At 40.1% G+C, this 18839-nt stretch overlaps 2 protein-coding genes across 4 annotated transcripts in view; one reads left to right on the forward strand and one right to left on the reverse strand.

Moving 5' to 3' along the window:
- LOC310732306 (uncharacterized protein) overlaps positions 1-18839 on the reverse strand; it is a 1052581-nt gene that overhangs the window by 448243 nt on the left and 585499 nt on the right. The gene's annotated exons all lie outside the window — the stretch shown is intronic.
- slco3a1a (solute carrier organic anion transporter family member 3A1a) overlaps positions 1-18839 on the forward strand; it is a 69280-nt gene that overhangs the window by 42960 nt on the left and 7481 nt on the right. Inside the window, exons 3-4 of one of the 2 annotated variants that reach the window (XM_083552668.1) lie at positions 11674-11772; positions 15118-15252. In XM_083552668.1, coding sequence (XP_083408794.1) covers positions 11674-11772; positions 15118-15252 — 234 coding nt within the window. Of the gene's footprint in view, positions 1-11673; positions 11773-14991; positions 15253-18839 lie in introns of both variants that reach the window. The other variant, XM_083552667.1, reaches the window with a different exon arrangement.

Raw genomic sequence — 18839 nt, forward strand, 5'->3', positions numbered from 1 at the left:
AGGTGTTGAAAAATGGTAGTTCCTAGAAACTTAAAGGTCTCCACTGATGACACAGGGCTGTTGGGTTTTTTGAGGGGGGAACTGTGTTGAGGGGTGTTTCTGAAAGTCCACTATGATCTCCACAGTTTTAATCATATTTAGCTCTAGGTTGTACTGATTGCACCATCCAATCCACCTCCTGCAAATATACAGACTCATTGTATCTTGTATGAGTCTAATGAGTGTAGTGTCATCTGCAAATTTTAGGAGTTTAACAGTTGGGTCATCATTGGATGTGCAGTCATTAGTATAGAGGAGAATAGCAGTGGGGACAGGATAAACTTTGGACTATAAACAAAACTTTTAAATTCTTCTTTTAGAGTATGAATTTATTATTTCAGGTTATACTAATAATAACTGCTAACTAATAATAATAATTGTAATAATAATAATACAAAATAAATAGTAGTCTGGGTGTAAAATGGAACATGGGAAAGAGGACAGCTTGGTTTGTTATGTCTGCCTCAGTTTTTAACAGCTATGTTTGTGTATGTGTGTGTGTGTGTGTGTGTGTGTGTGTGTGTAGGGGGACAATACAGGCTGCAGCTCTGGAGAAGAAGCTGTTTCTCATCCTGTTAGTGTGTGTCCTGATTGTCCTGTATCTTTTGCCCCGATGGGAGGGGCACAAACAGTCTGTGTCCTGTATGGGTTGAATCCTTGATGATAAACCTCTTGAAGCACTTCATCACAATGGGTGTGAGCGCGACGGGACGATAGTCATTGAGGCAGGAGACTGTAGACAGGGAGGTGTTGAAGATGTCAGTGAAGACATCCGATGGCTAGCTAGATGTTGCTAGCTCTCTTGTGTAGCCTGCTAGCATAAACTGTGTTGAGGTTGGGGAGATTGGTTTCCCGTTTTTCTGGTTCTCCTATAGTCCACAACGATCTCCTTTGTTTTATTGGTGTTCAAAACCAGGTCACTACCACACAACACTCAACCAATGTTAAACCTTATCTTTGTAGTGTGTCTTTTTATTTTCTGAGATCAGTCCCAGTAGTGTGTGTATTGTGTAGAGTGTCGTCAGCAAACTTCACTATGGTGTTAGAGGAGTGGATGGGTTTGCAGTCGTGTGTGAATAGGGTGAAAAGGACTGGACTAAGGACACAGCCCTGTTGATGATCCTGTATTCAGGGTGAGAACGGATGAGGTGCATCCCAACACATATGTTAGGATGTTATTCGTAGACTTTAGCTCTGCATTTAACAGAAAAGTGCCCCACAAACTGGTGAACAAGGTGAGCAACTTGGGATTAACCACCACGCTCTTGAGAAAGTGCAGAATCCAGTCCAAATCAGTGGGGATGTTTGCTTTGATGTGAGAGTGGACAAGCCTCTCAAAGCACTTTATAATAATTGGTGTCAGAGCGACTGGGCGATAGTCATTCAGACACCTTAATGTTTGTGTTTTTTCGGCATGGGAACAATGGTGGTGGATTTGAGGTATGTAGGGACTGCAGCCTGCTGCAGGGAGAGGTTGACGATTTTGTTGAACACCCCCGCTAGTTGTTTTTTTTGTCATGCATAATTTTAATTTTAATTCAGTTTTCTTTACTGACATGACATCACTCGAGACACACCCTACAAAATAATTTAGCTCCTGGTGTTTAATAATATTTTCTCACAAATGTCATTTAAAGGTCATTTAAACCTTGATAAATGATCAACAGAATTGTTAGGATTCAAACTTATTTTAACTGCTTTTATTTTGTTAATTAGCCTTTAATGTGTAAAATACACTCACCGGCCACTTTAAGCCTTTAGGTACACCTTACTAGTACCGGGTTGGACCCCCTTTTGCCTTCAGAACTGCCTTAAACCTTCGTAGCATAGATTCAACAAGGTACTTGAAACATTCCTCAGAGATTTTGGTCCATATTGACATGATAGCATCACGCAGTTGCTGCAGATTTGTCGGCTGCACATCCATGATGCGAATCTCCCGTTCCACCACACTTCAAAGGTGCTCTATTGGATTGAGATCTGGTGACTGTGGAGGCCATTTGAGTACAGTGAACTCATTGTCATGTTCAAGAAACCAGTCTGAGATAATTTGTGCTTTATGACATGGCGCATTATCCTGCTGGAAGTAGCCATCAGAAGATGGGTACACTGTGGTCATAAAGGGATGTACATGGTCAGCAACAATACTCAGGTAGGCTGTGGCATTGACACAATGCTCAATTGGTACTAATGATCCCAAAATGTGCCAAGAAAATATCCCCCACACCATTACACCACCACCACCAGCCTGAACCATTGATACAAGGCAGGATGGATGCATGCTTTCATGTTGCTGATGCTAACTTCTGACCCTACCATCCGAATGTCACAGCAGAAATTGAGACTCATCAGACCAGGCAACGTTTTTCCAATGTTCTATTGTCCAATTTTGGTGAGCCTGTGCGAATTGTAGCCTCAGTTTCCTGTTCTTAGCTGTCAGGCGTGGCACCCGGTGTGGTCTTCTGCTGCTGTAGCCCATCCGCCTCAAGGTTTGACGTGTTGTGCATTTGGAGATGCTCTTCTGCATACCTCGGTTGTAACGAGTGGTTATTTGAGTTACTGTTGCCTTTCTATCAGTTTGAACCAGTCTGGCCATTCTTCTCTGACCTTTGGCATCAACAAAGCATTTGTGCCCACAGAACTGCCACTCACTGGATATTTTCTCTTTTTCGGACCATTCTCTGTAAACCCTAGAGATGGTTGTGCGTGAAAATCCCAGTAGATCAGCAGTTTCTGAAATACTCATACCAGCCTGTCTGGCACCAACAACCATGCCACGTTCAAAGTCACTTAAATCGCCTTTCTTCCCCATTCTGACGCTTGGTTTGAACTGCAGCAGATCGTCTTGACCATGTCTACATGCCTAAATGCATTGAGTTGCTGCCATGTGATTGGCTGATTAGAAGTTGCGTTAACGAGCAGTTGGACAGGTGTACCTAATAAAGTGGCCAGTGAGTGTAGATTTTAATAAATATATCTAAATCAGAACTTAAAAACAAAATAGATATTTTTAAAATAAAATGTGATGTATATAGTCACACTATGAGCCATTAGATCTAGGGGCTGCCAGAGTTACCTATCATTCACTGATTCTTTTGGTGTCTGTCAATGCAGCTATTATTTCTGAGAATTATTTTTGATGTTTTTTTTTAATGCCTTTATTATACAGTTTCAGTCTTCTTCTCCTTTTGGTTTCTACCATTAGGGGTCATCACATCGGATCATCTGTCTCCATACCCCCCTGTCCTCTACATCTGCCTCTTTCAAACCAACTATCTGCATGCCTTCCCTCACCACATCCATAAACCTCCTCCTTGGTCTTTTTCTTTTCCTTCTTCCTTGTGACTCCATCCTTACCATTCTTCTACCGATATACCCCATGCACCTCCTCTGCACATGTCCAAACCATCTTAATCTCGCCTCCCTCACTTTGTCTTAAAAATAGCCTACATGCGCTGTCCCTCTAATAAATTCATTTCTTATCCTGTCCATCCTTATCACTCCCAACGAAACTGTTACAGCAGCCAAAGAAGAGGAAATGCAAATATATAAAAGAATAGAGACATAATATAGTATACAGTATATACACAACACAATATATGCATACAAAAGAAGAAAAACGAGACTACAAGTAAGTAGTAACGCTAACAGACATAAAGCACACAGGTAATATTGCACCGGTTTAAAAAACTTTGTTATTGTTATTATTGCAGTTGAACAGTAATAACAGTCTGTGTTATGGTGACTGGTTCACTGGGAGCAGCTTTAATTGTAAAGTCTAATAGCAGCAGGGAGAAAAGACCGTCTGTATCACTCCTTCAGAAACTTAGGATGAAACAGTCTATCACTGAAGGAGCTGCTCAGGAACTGTGAGGGGGTGAGATTTGTTCTCCAGCAATGATGATTGTTTAGCGATCATCCTCCTTTCTCCCAACTCATGTACCGTGTCCAGAGGAATCCCCAGGACTGAGCTGGCCTTCCTGATCAGCTTGTCTAGTCTCTTCCTTTCTTCAATAGAGATGCTGCTGCACCAGCATACCACACCATAGAATATGGCTGAGGCCAACAAAGAGTCAAAAAAGGTCTTCAGTAGCTCCCCCTGCACTCCAAAAGACCTTAGTCTCCTCAGCAAAATTCTGATCTGTCTTTTCTTATAAATTGCCTCAGTATTATCTGTCCAGTCCAGTTTGCTGTTCAGATGAACACCCAGGTATTCATAAAAGTCCACTCTCACAATGTCCCTGAATGTTAACTGGTGCTAATGAAGTTACAACATAGATATACAACAACAATCATACATCATAGCAGGTCTAACCACAGTCCTATAATTTTTCCCTTTCACTCTTGCAGATACCCTTCTTTTGGGTCCTCTGGTGGTCAAGTGGTTAGGATGCGGCGCTCTTACCGCTGCGGCCCGGGTTCGATCCCCGGTCAGGGAACCAACCCCAGCCACTCTTAGTGCCGGTCCCAAGCCCAGATAAATGGGGAGGGTTGTGTTAGGAAGGGCATCCAGTGTAAAAACATGTGCCAAATCAAACATGCAGATGATCCGCTCAGGAAACCCCTGATGGGAGAAGCCGAACAAAAATCTTGCAGATACCCTTCTATCACAAATCACTCCTGCCACTCTTCTCAACCTGTTTTCTACTCTCACCACAAATCACAATATCATCCGCTAACATCATAGTCCATGGAGACTCTTGTCTGACCTCATCTGTCAGCCTGTCTCTCGTACATGTCCTGCACCACCCTCACATACTTCTCTGACACACCTGACTTCCTGATACAGTACCACAACTCATCTCTCCACCCTGTTGTATGCTTTCTCCAAATCCACAAACACACAATGCAACACCTTCTGACCTTCTCCATCAATATTCTCAAAGCAAATAATGCATTTGTGGTGCTCTTCTTTGGCATCAAATTATACTGTTGCTCACAGATGGTCACCTTCTCTCAGCCTGGCTTCTAATACTCTTTCCTAAAACTTCATGGTGTGACCAACTTAATTCCCCTGTAGTTATTTCAGGTCTGCACATCTCCCTTATGCTTAAAGATCGGTACCAGCACACTCCTTCTCCATTCCTCAGGCATCCTCTCACCTTCCAAAATCTTGTTAAACAATCTTGATAAAAACTCCACTGCCATCTCTCCTAAACATCTCCATGCTTCTACCGGTGTGTCATCAGGTCCAACCGACTTTCCACTTTTCAACCTCTTACTCGCTGCTCTCACTTCCTCCTTACTAAACCTATTCACTTCCTGCTTCACCATCTCCACACCATCCAACCTTCTCTCTCTAATTTTCCTCATTCATCAGCTGCTCAAAATACTCCCTCCGTCTTCTCAACACACTCTCCTCACTAGTCAACACATTTCCATCTCCATCCTTTATTGCTTTAACTTGCAGCACATCCTTCCCAGCTCGGTCCCTCTGCCTGGCCAATTGCTACAAATCCTTTTCTCCTTCCTTAGTCCTTCTCCTTAGAACTTCTCCTACAGCTCCTCATATGCCTTTTCCATCCCTCCTAACCTGCTGCTGCATCTCCTTGTACTCCTGCCTACTTCCTACTTTTCTCATAACTCTCAACCTCTTTGTCCTTATGTTCTCCTGCACTTCCTCATTTCACCACCACGTCTCTTTGTCTTTCTTTCTATTTCCAGATGTCACACCAAGTATCTTTCTAGCTGTCTCCCTTATCACTTCTACAGTAGTTGCCCAATCATCCAGCACCTCTTCACCACCACCGAGCCCCTGTCTGACCCCTTCCCTGAATCTCACACTACAGTCTTCCCCCTTTAGTTTCCACCATCTTATTCTTTTTTCAGTCCTCATGCTCCTTCTCTTCTTTACCTCCAAAACCATCCTACAGACCACCATCTAATGCTGTCTAGCTACACTGTCCCCTGCCAACCCCTTACAGTCCCCAATCTCTTTCAGGTAGCATCTGCTACATAGAACATAGTCCACCTGTGTGCACCTTCCTCACCCAATGCTCCTCCTTCTTCTTAACCTCTTAGCCTTCAGCGTCACGCCAGCACGACCGATATCCCATTGTTCTCAGGTGTTAATGTTTAGCAATAGATTAACTAAAAAGGGACAAGAGTAACCATGACTAACAATAAGTCATTCTAAAAGTCTAAGCCTCAAGCAGCGATTTTCAATGGAAAACGTATAACGAATGTATTTGCTGAATTTGTGTAAGCAGTAGACACAAACAAAATCCAAGAAAAATGCAGTCCTTACACAATTATTGTAATAACAAGTTACAAACACATACACTGCTGCAAATCCCAGTTTATTAGGAAAGATAAGGTTCCACTGAACAACATGCCGTAAAGCATTTGTTCAGTGGCCATCTTGGTGGTAAAAAAAACAATTATAACTGGTAAAATATAGTGTTACAAAACACCCACTAAAAAAAAAGGAAAAGAGGCTGAATCTCGGGCCTTAGTTTTCATTCTATAGGCAGGTGCCGTGATGTTTTTATTATGCACCGCCTATTATTTCAAACCTTTTATTTCCAGCCAGTAGCATTATGGAAACAAAATGATTGATGAAAAATGTAGCCAATGAGTGCAGGATTCTAACGATATATAGGAGGATTTTATTCCCCACATGGGTGAGTTCTTAGTTTAATTACTTTATTACTCTTTAGAAACTCTTAGTGGTCAAAGCAGCATGTGCACACGAACCAGGAACTGAATGCAGCTCTCAGTTCTGCACAAATAGATGTTTCCAGCTCGTGCTAACTGGACTTTGTTTAAAACAAAAAAAAAAAAACGGTCAAATAAGTTATATAATAGAGATAAAATAGAGTTTAATTGGAGATTTGCACAAAGCAGCGATGAGGAAAATATTGTTGGGGCGTAGTAAAGTTGGAAATCTGCATGGGGATGGAAGATCTGAGACTATTTAACATCTTTTACAAGTTACAATATATCTCCCTTTACAGTTTTATACGATGTTATATGTTTTATTGCATGTTTGTTTTTATAAGAGGAATTCTTGAAAAGTGCATGTGCGTGTGTGTGTGTGTGTGTGTATTGTTGAGATTGGAATGGCCGCACATCAAAATGAATAGCCATGAATGTAAAACAAGAGCTTGTCTGGCTACCTGGCCATCCATATGAATGCCATATCAATATCCAAACATGTATAACAAAAGCCTTTAATAGTCAAGCATTCATTTCTATGCAGACTGTATGAATAGAGTATGAATGGCCACCTGAGTTTAGCAGGTGGCTCTCAAACAGGGGTAGGGAGAAAACGATAAGACAGTCTCAGATAAATGTTTGTAGGAATCTCATTTTTCATGATAATCTTCATAATACCTGTTCATCACTGCCATTTCCATCCTTTTTAGTAGTATCTACCACTATCTGCCCTTCCACATTCCTCTCCTTAAGATCATACCTACCCATCACCACCTCTGTTCCCTTCACCTACATGCCCATTAAAGTCTGTCCCAATCACCAATCGTTCATTCCTAGATACCCCTTCTACCACTTCATCTAACTCACTCCAGAATTTTTCCTTCTTCTCCATCTCACAACCCACTTGTGGAGCATAATCACTGATGACATTTATCATCACCATGATAGAACAGTTTAAACCCACCTCCAATGTTCCTGGTCTTACTCCCTTTTTACTTGGTCTCCTAAACACACAACATATGTACCTTTCTACCTTCTACTCTCCATCATATCAAAGAACCAACATTTAAAGTACCAATTCTAACCTCCATTCCTTTTTTCTCACTGTCTATGTAGATGTACTTTCCCTCTCCTCCTCCTCCTTTGGCCAACCATAGCTCAATTTTCCTGTTGGCTAACAATACCTGTGGCATTCGTTGGAAACCCGGGTCTCGACCGATCCGGTATGAAATTCTGTTTCGTGATCCGCATATTTGATTTTGCATGTTTTACGCTGGATGCCCTTCCTAACGAAACTCTCCCCTCTTTAATCTGTGCTTGGGACCGGCACTAAGAGTGCACTGGCTTGTGCAACCCTAATGGCTGTGTTATAAGGACATTTACCACAAGCTATAAATGTTGATTAACCTTAAATCAAGGTTAAAGTACGGTCCAAGGCTCATGCACTTTCGCTTAATATAAATATCAGCCAGCTGCCCACTTACTTCTAGGGTTCCAATTTACCGCATCTGGGGCAATTCTCGCAACCCCCGAAGACACCATCTTCCTTCAGTATAATGAGGGAACAAGATTCTTTGTGTTTTCTGTCAGAGTGTCTCGTCACCTTCCTGTTTGTTTGAGACCTTTCAGCCCGTCGTTTCCCTCGCAGACTGCTTTCTTTCTGTTTCGGATCTCCCGGAATCGTGATTTGGCCCTCAGACTCGGCTCATTTATTCTTTACACCAGATTGTGAGACTTCTCTGGATGGTCAATTTTAAGATGCATTTTAGCAAACAGCACCCTGTAGGGTGACAAAATAAGATGTCCACAAGAATATGGTGTAACACTGGCTCTCAAATTGCGGACTCTCTATAGACTATGCTTTCTCTTTCTGTTTCCAGAATTTGCCATTTTCTCTGCTCTCACATTCATCCTTGGACTCTTAACACATGTTCAAAAGTTTTCGGACAGGTTGTATTTCTGTGCTCTTTGGAGATTCAAGACTTGCAAATTGTCTTAAAAATAGTCAATTAAATCTTCCTAATTGTATAATATTTAATTAAATGTACACAATCTTTCTTCAATGTTTTTTATTTAATTACTGTGAGCAAATAAATAGTTACTTATTTAATATTTAAATTTAATAATAAAAATTTCTAATTTTATATATGATTGGCAGCCTATTCCCTTTTTAATGTGCTCGAACTACTGTTTTTGCACAATGGAAATACTAAAGCACAAGGTTTGGCTGATACAAATAATTAAGGTAAACAAATTGTAACAAATCCCACTGGTACCGCGCTGGAAGAAAGCGAGACAGACAAATGTTCACCAAGCAGAGCTTTCTTCATTCACATTAGTTTTTCCCCTGGCGATTTCCTTTCCAGTACTTACGCCAGGGCTCACCCGCACATTCGCGGTTTCGGACGCCTTTTCATCTTGACGTTCGCCGGCAGTCCCAAACGGATCGGCACGCACTTCTTTGGCGTCCGCCCGTCTCACTTGCGCTTTTTCTCTCTTCAGTGCCCGCTCAAGTTTCCTCGCGGACCGGCACGTCTTTTCTTAGTCACCGTTCAGCAGAGCTGGCAAAAGTACTCACATCCTTAACTTAAGTAGAAGTACAGATGCTCATGTTTAAAAAATACTCAGGTACAAGTTTAAGTACTGACTACACATTTTTACTCAAGTTAAAGTAAAGACGTTTGGGCTCTGACATGTACTTAAGTAAAAAGTTGCCATTATTACTACCTGTTTAGTGTCACTCTGGTAACTGGACCTCACGTCATAATATTAGTGCTGTCAATCGATAAAAATATTTGATCGCGCTGTTCTAAATGTACCTTAAATTAATACTTTCCAATTGTTTAATACTCTAATAAACATGGGCGTTAACAAATATTGATGCTTTATGCAAGTGCATGTTTATTATTCGTGAAACCAAACAACATAGCACGAAGACAAAATATTCTTGTATAGGTTTTAAAGTATTTTTGGTGTTTTAAATTACGTAAATTATCAGGACACGAAACGGAACCTTTGCTATGTTTCCACACGAAAGGTTAATGAGGTGATACTGGATCAACTGCATCTCTTATAACTTCCTTACGGATTACATAGAATATTTGCCTTCTATATTAATTGGTTTATTTAAAGTAGGCTTTTCAAACTTTGACACATATTTATTATGTTTGTGAGGCAAGTATTCGCTGAGATTGAGGGTGTTTTGTGTGTCTGTAAATAGAGGAGACAGAGACGGCAGAGAGCGCATCCTGTCTTTTTTTCTTTACTTTACAAAAGAACAACGTTTTGTTGTTATTATGAGTGTATATAAAAGTAGACCCGTTACAGATTCAAATTATGTTTTGCTCTTATCAAGACGATAAAAAAGACAGTAATTTATGTTCGTTTCCGCGTAATGAGGAGAAAAGTCATAACCGTGCGTTTGTCGACCCCAAGAGGATTAATTGTGTACATCATGGCGGATTTCTGTGGTGATTTGAGACTTGGCGCATCAGTAAAATATTAAAATTTTTTATCTGAGCAAAGAAAAAAGACATCGTGAACAAACGTGTGTTGTGCTGAAGGTTTTAATTTCTTTAATATTTGTATTAAAAATGGTCGAACAGAAATGCACGCTGCATTAATCGCGTGATAATAAAACCAGTGCCGTTAAAATTAATTTGCATTTTGACAGCCTTAATTGATATTAATACAAAACAAATTTTACATTGTTACCTAATGACTGTATCCAGGCTGAACATCCATCATATAGAACACAAGCAGAGAAAAGATGATGATGATCAGGTGATCAGGAATGTGTCTGTTCTCAGTCATGTTTACGTTGCTGACTCGCTCTGTCTCATTCACATGAACCGCAATCTTCTTGTTGCCTTCTGACTGCTTATTGTTATCTTCATAAACTAGTCTATGTCTGTGGCATGTCAGAGCCAGGAAATAAGTGGCAGGTTAAAAAAGCCACGCAATGATAAAAGGTAGGATGATGGTCTGAAAACCAATGAGAAGGACAATTTTTTTTTTTTTCATTTCTCAAGAATCGCCGATTCTTGAGAAGAAGAAGTCAGTGTCTCGTCACCTTACTGTTTGTTTAAGACCTTCCAGCCCCTTGTTTCCCTCGCGGACTGCTTTCTCTTTTTAGCACCCATCGGCACGCATTTTCCTTGCGGCCGACACGTTTTCCACCGGCCGCCGACCGCGCTTAGTCCTCGTTCGGCGACTCTTACGCTCGTCTGTGTGTGTGTGTGTGTGTGTGTGTCTCTCGGAGGTTGGCTCTCTCTTAGACTGAAACAGAGCGCACTGATTAGTCTCATTAGCTGCAGGTGTTTCTTACTGCTCGTTCCGTCCGGCTCCGCCCTCCACTCGTTCACCGCTGGTACACTAATATTCACAACTAACCTGACACAGAGTAGGTTTGTCTAAAAAAAAATGTTGCCACTGTGGTATATCTGCTTTGTTTCTGGAACCAGATTTATGGAAATTGAGCTTACTGAGGCCAAAAACCCAACTAAATGTTTGCTTCCCAGAATTTAGCAACCTTAAACAGGTTTCCCAGTCTGCCACAAATTACTATCAGCATACTACATTTTATTTTAGTTTTGTGTTATATATGTTAGCTCACAATTATCAATTGTCTGTTTATGGTTATAAGTATAATAATCTACTGTGTCTGTTGATTTTTTTTTGTCCCAGAAAACAGCCTTCAATTAGAATAATATAAACTATTCCCAGTTCATCCTTTATGTACAAAAAATAACAATAAATTATCAGTTGAGGAATACCTTGAAAAGAATGTAAGGGAACTGTGTAAAATATGATTATTATTATTCAATATCAAATGTTTTGTTTTTTATGCTCTATTTGATATTTGATTTGATTCTATTTGATCTGTTTGATTGTGTAATTTAGATATTTTACAATTGACCATTGAATTATTAATTTTATCCTTCAGCTGTTACAATTGTGCTGACTTTCTTATTGCAGGTATTTTATTCTCAACCTTGGTTTTTGGACCTGCTTGTGGCTTCATTCTTGGTTCCGTTTGCACCAAATTTTATGTGGATGCTGTCTTTGTTGATACCAGTGAGTTTTGATTCATTACCTTTTCTGTTTTTATTAACACAATGCATTGTATATGTAATCTGTTTTGTGCTCCCAATATAAGGTTGTTTATCTATTTTTAGTTTAGGCTTAAAATTTTTAATAAATATGATGTCCACTACAATACTGGAAACACTGAAGAAAAAGTGGAAAAATTCCAACATTCAAAAGTACATTCACTTCAGCATATTCCAGTAAATTATGGGAAAAATAACTGCATTCAACACAAATTCTTATTATTGTAAATTATTTCTGTGCATAGCCACAGGTTAGCCACAGATTAGACCCACCCCAATCTATCTGCAAAATTTCACAACATTTTCCTAGAATTATGTACCTTTGGTGCTTGGCCCCTAACAGCAAAAATTTCTTCTTCTTCTTTCGGCTTCTCCCATTAGCGGTCGCCACTGCGGATCATCTGTCTCTATACCCCCCTGTCCTCCACATCTGCCTCTTTCAAACCAACTACCTGCATGTCTTCCCTCACCACATCCATAAACCGCCTCTTGGCCTTCCTCTTTTCCTCCTTCCAGGTGGCTTCATTCTCCTATTTACCCATGTCCCTCCTCTAATAAACTCATTTCTAATCCTGTCCATCCTCATCACTCCCAACGAAAACCTCAACATCCTTAGCTTTGCTACCTCCAGCTCCACCTCCTGCCTTTAACTCAATGCCACTGTCTCTAAACCATACAACATCACAGGTCTCACCACAGTCCTATAAACTTTCCCTTTCACTCTCACAGATACTATTCTATCACAAATCACTCCTGCTATCACTCTTTTCCACCCACTCCACCCTGCCTGCACTCTTTTCTTTACTTCTCTAACACACTCTCCATTACTTTGCACTGTTGACTCCAGGTACCTAAACTTATCCACGTTCACCACCTCTTCTCCCTGCAACCGCACCCCTCCACTGCCCTTCCTCTCATTTACACACATGTACTCTGTCTTACTCCTACTGACTTTAATTCCCCTTCTTTCCAGCGCATACCTCCACCTCTCCAGGCTCTTCTCTACCTGCTCCCTACTCTCACCACAAATCATGATATCATCCGCAAACATCATAGTCCACAGAGACTCCTGTCTGACCTCGTCCGTCAACCTGTCCATTACCACTGCAAACAGGAAGGGGCTTAGAGCCGATCCTTGATGCAGTCCAACCTCCACCTTGAACCGGTCTGTCGTTCCTACTGAACACTTCACTGCTGTCACACTGTCCTCATACATGTCCTGCACCACCCTCACATACTTCTCTGACACACGACACTATGCATTGTGTATTCACAAACACACAATGCAACTCCTTCTGAGCTACTCTATACTTGTCCATCAACATTCTCAATGCAATTCCTCACTTCTGCAGTAGTTGCCCAATCATCCAGCACCTCTTCACCACCACCGAGCCCCTGTCTGACCTCTTCCATGAATCTCACACTACAGTCTTCCTCCTTCAGTTTCCACCATCTTATTCTTCTTTCATGCCTAATTCTCCTCCTCTTCTTCTTCTTCACCTCCAAAACCATCCCACAGACCACCATCCGATTCTGTCTAGCTACACTGTCCCCCACCAACACCTTACAGTCTCCAATCTCCTTCTGGTTGCATCTCCTACACAGAACATATTGCATATTGTTAGCCCCTCGCTAACTCCAGTTGCAACAGAAATCATATAAGCACATTCCTCTCCTTAAGGCCACACCTACCCATCACCTCTTCATCCCATCTGTTCCCTTCACCTACATGCCCATTAAAGTCTGCCCCAATCTCCAATCGTTCATTCCTTGGTTTACCTTCTAACACTTCATCTAACTCACTTTACAATTTTTCCTTATCCTCCATCTCGCAACCCACTTGTAGAGCATAAGCACTGATGACATTTATCATCACCCCTTCAACTTTCAGCTTCACATTCATCACCCTATCAGAAACTCTCTTCATAGTACTAACATTTAGATTACCAACTCTATCCTCCACTTCTACTTTCCCTGCTGTCTTTGTAGACGTCCTTCTCCTCTCTTTCTCCTCCTTTGGCCAACAGTAGCCCTATTTCCACAGGCACCGTTGGCTAACTGACTATAAGCCGCTACTTTTTTCCCACGTTTTGAACCCTGCCGCTTAAACAACGAAGCGGCTTATTTATGAATTTTTCCTGGGTTTTTCCCGGTTTCACAAACTTTAAGCAAAAAAATTGAACCCCATAACATTAGACCAATGAAATTTCCGAACGGAAACGAAAAAATGCACCTCACCTGTGTTCTGAGCTGCACGGCATCGGGAGAAAAATTTTATTTTTTTTTTACGCACGACGATGCCAAAAGATAAACTCCCGAGATAAATAGTTGTGAAAGGAAGGAGGAAGACAGTGAACAATGACTTTCTTGGTAGGATACTGTTTAGATACAAGCCGTTGTAACGCGTTGAGTCTGGGTCATGGGAGAGCTCGCTAACTCCAGTTGCAACAGAAACACAGACAGGTTTCCAAAACTCGTGCTTTTTTATTATTCTTGGCAACAGCGTTACGGGTTAGTCAAAGAAACTTAGAAATGAGCATCAGAAAATAATAAGGACATAATCCTCGTCTTGAACACACGCAGTAATAGTGGAAAAATGCAGTGCCAGGCTATTCCCCAAAAAACGCTATGCTCCTAAAGGAAGCGCAACATATTTCACCCGTTACACCGTGTGTAAAGTGTCTTTCGTTAAAGCCTGTCTAAAGTTCAATAGTGTAGACTACTGCGGCTTATAGACAGGTGCGGCTTATTTATGTTCAAAATAAAAAAGTTGTAAAATTCAGTGGGTGCGGCTTATATATGGGTGCGCTTTATAGTCCGGAAATTACGGTAACAATCTAGCAAACAAGCAGTACAAATTAAGAATACAAATTCTGCTCTTATGCAAAAACTATAGGGATCTTAATTTTGCCTGTGTAATGTTTTTCTTTTCTTTTTTTTCTTCTTTTTTGTGCATGTTGTCTATAGTATTCCAGTGCAAATAAGCACATCCAGTTTCAACTTCTGCACCATTCTGACCAAAACCAGAAATGTCTGACAGTTTAAACCAGTTAGGGCAAGTAGTGTATGTAATGTTTTTTGAGTGTGTTAAGTAAAATGGTTTAAAAAGCACCACTTGTTAACAACAATGTTTTGCTTATTTTTTATGCCCCATATTATATGTGCAACGACACACTACCTTCAGCCAAGTTGGATATCACCGCAGATGACCCTCGCTGGATTGGAGCCTGGTGGGGAGGCTTCCTCCTCTGTGGGGCTTTACTTTTTTTCTCTGCTATCTTCATGTTTGGTTTCCCCTCATCTCTGTCAGAGCGATATGTTAACAGCAGAAATGAGAGTGACCATCCCATGCTGCCAGGATCTCAAAGTTATGAGCATCCAAAGCCAAGTAATGGTGTCCTGCACAACCATGAACCTGACAGCTCTTGCTTTGAGCAGCTTCGAGGTAGCTTACTATATATACTAACAGACTATAATACGTCTAATATTTTAAATGTAAAAACCTTTTAATTTATAAATGCCATTTGGGATTTCATCACCATTTCCAAATTTATTGTTTTTATGTAAAATAGTGCTTCAATATTTTCTGCAGTATTTTGCTATATATGAACACAGTGAATAAAACATCTACATGTCTGCCCATTGCAGGTTTTTATATATATATATTTATTGAGAGAATTAACAGCATAAATTTAAGACTTTTAACACCTTCAATGTAATATTCAAACAAACAAAAATCCAAAGAAAAAAAATCAACTAAACTAAAAAATTCTTTAGGTCTTTGTGAATAAGTCACTATAAACATAAAGACTTTGGAATTTGATCCTAATCTTCTTTGGAAAAAATTTCAAGATCCTTCAAATTGCGAAGCGGGTTCCTTGTAAGGTTCTCTTTAGGTCATTCATAGTTTTTTGATGGGATTAAGCTCTGGGTTCTGGCTGGGCCATTCCAGGACATTTATGTCTATATATTTAAAAACCTTGACATTTCTTAAGGGTTTGTAAAATCTTTATATCTAATGTGTATATACACATATATACACACACAACCCCATTTCCATAAAAGTGGGTAAAATGTAAATAAAAGCAGAATGCAAAACATAAATCATACTTTATTTACAGTAGAACACATTTGAGGAAATCAAACTAAGGAAATGTACCTTTTTAGGAAAAGAATATATATATATATATATTTGATATATATATATATTTTATATTTTCAACACATTTGGACTGATGCAAAGTGGCAAACTGTCCTCTTTTCAAGCAAATTAAAATAATTATTATTATTCATTATTATTATTATTATTTATTTTATTATTGGGGAATCTATGGATGCCACAGTCTCTGGACTAATGAGAAAGGGGGACCAGCTGATCATCAGTGCTCAGTTCAAAAGCTTGCATATCTGATGGTAGGGGGTTTAGGAATTGGCGCCTTAGGAATAATGGGCAGCTTTCACATCTGGAAAGGCACCATCAATGCTAAAAGTTATATACAGGTTTTAGAGTAACACATGCTTTCATCCAGACATGTTTTTCAGGAAAGGACTTGCATATTTCAGCATGACAATGCTAAACTGCATACTTCATCAATTACAACAGCATGGCTTCATAGTAGAAGTGTCCAGGACCTGAACTGGCCTGCCCAAAGTCCCTTTCACCAATGAAAGAACAAGGACCAGGAGTGTTGAGCAGGTAGAATCCTTTATTACAGTGGTCCCCAACCTTTCTGCACGCCACAGACCAGTTTAATGCCTGACAATATTTTCACGGACCGGCCTTTAAGGTGTGGCGGATAAATACAACTAAATAAAATGATATGACCGGCATAAAAACTGGTATTTTCTAAATATAATAATAAATGTGAATCCACTGTGTTGATTTTTGTTCATTTTGCTCGCTTGGGGGTTTAAATTTAGTGGTAATGTATTATGAGTTAGCGGCCGGAGCCCCTTTAAGAAGGTAGCGGATGGAGGTAAGACATGTGACCGAGGCATCTTAACATACATCAAGAGTGAGTCATAGACAGATGTGGCGGAGAGAATCCGGTAATTTTCCAAAATAAAACATCGTTCAGAATCAGATAATAAATAAAACAGAAATAATTTAAGTTATGTATTCTTTCTGTGCGGCCCCGTACCAATTGACCCACGGACCAGTGCCGGTCCGTGGCTCGGGGGTTGGGGACCACTGCTTTATCAGACACAAATGGGACTACATTAGTCTTCTAAAACTAGCATCTGGTCTCTTAATTACCAGATGCATACAAACTGTTGTTAAAGGAAGAAGGGATGCTACACAGTGGCCCTGCCCCAACCTTTTTGAGATGTGTTTGCCATCAAATTTAAAAATTACCTTACTTGGTACATTTCCTCAGTTTATTTTATATTTTGCATTAAATGTGCAAATAACTGCATTCTTTTTTTTATTTTTATTTACATTTACTTTTTTCCCAACTTTTTGAAATTGAGGGGTTGTCTCAACCAGTCCATAGAATGTCCTTCTAGCACCGTGTAGCCTTTTTTGGTAAATGTAATAAAATCTTCCTGGTTTTGATGCTGTAGTTACATTATTATTACAAACAGCCTAGACATTGTTAATGACTATTATAGTATAAAAACAATGACTTCTTAATAGAATATCTACATAAAGAGGACATTAATACAGTTGTTTTAGTTATAATTAGTTTAATATTATATTATATTATTAGTTATATTATAGTTATATAATTATGTATTTAGTCATAAGTTATTGTGGTAGCTAATCCAGGTTTATTACGTTTAAAGTATACTTTCTACAGCTGAAAACCGATGTTCTCACAGGTCATCAACTGAGAGCTTTTGTGAATACCAGTCTCACTGTCAACAATGAGGAGGTGATTTCAAAATGTTAGCCATCTGTATTTGTTTACAAAAGTCATACCTGTGGCTATTTGAAAAAAATAGAATAAAAATAGAATAAATAGAATAAAATATATTAATAGTATATCTATCACAGTAGACAGAGGAAGACTAAGAAAAATTAGTTATAGGCAGACATATCTGAGGTGTATGGAACACAAAGAAGTTTTAAAGAGAACATTTTTAGAGAAGTGCTTGATGTGTACTGTCATGCCTGGTGGAGGAAAGGTGATGGCATGTGGTTGTTCTGGTGTTGCTAAAGATGGATATTTATTTACATTGAATAAGATCTTAAATATGTATATGTAATAAATATGAAACTTGGAGGTTTGTGCTGGAGAGAAGGGGAATGAAAGTCAGTAGGAGTAAGACAGAGTACATGTGTGTGAATGAGATGGAGGGCAGTGGAGGGGTGCGGTTGCAGGGAGAAGAGGTGGTGAAGGTGAAGGAGTTCAGGTACCTGGGATCAACAGTGCAAAGTAATGGAGAGTGTGTTAGAGAAGTGAAGAAAAGAGTGCAGGCAGGGTGGAGTGGGTGGAGAAGAGTGATAGCAGGAGTGATTTGTGATAAAAGGTTATCTGTGCGAGTGAAAGGGAAAGTTTATAGGACTGTGGTGAGACCTGAGATGTTGTATGGTTTAGAGACAGTGGCATTGAGTAAAAGACATAAAGTGGAGCCTGGAGGTAGCAGAGCTGAAGATGTTGAGGTTTTCGTTGGGAGTAACGAGGATGGACAGGATTAGAAATGAGTTTATTAGAGGGACAGCGCATGTAGGACGTTTTGGAGACAAGGTGAGGAAGGCACAATTGAGATGGTTTGGACATGTGCAGAGGAGGGACATGTGGTATATCGGTGGTATGCTGAGGATGGAGCCACCAGGAAGGAGAAAAAGAGGAAGACCAATGAGGAGGTTTTTGGATGTGGTAAGGGAAGACATGCAGGTAATTGGTTTGAAAGAGGCAGATGTAGAGGTTGATGATCCGCTGTGGTGATGGAGAGGGATGATCCGCTGTGGTGACCCATAATGGAAAAATGTGGAAGAGAAAAAACCCAAAGTTTTTTTTTTATGCAAATCAGTCTTAGAGTTTACAAAGAGGTTCCCTGGTGGTCTAGTGGTTAGGATGCGGCGCT

Source organism: Silurus aristotelis, assembly GCF_946808225.1.
Source record: "Silurus aristotelis genome assembly, chromosome: 10".
Lineage (NCBI taxonomy): Eukaryota > Metazoa > Chordata > Actinopteri > Siluriformes > Siluridae > Silurus > Silurus aristotelis.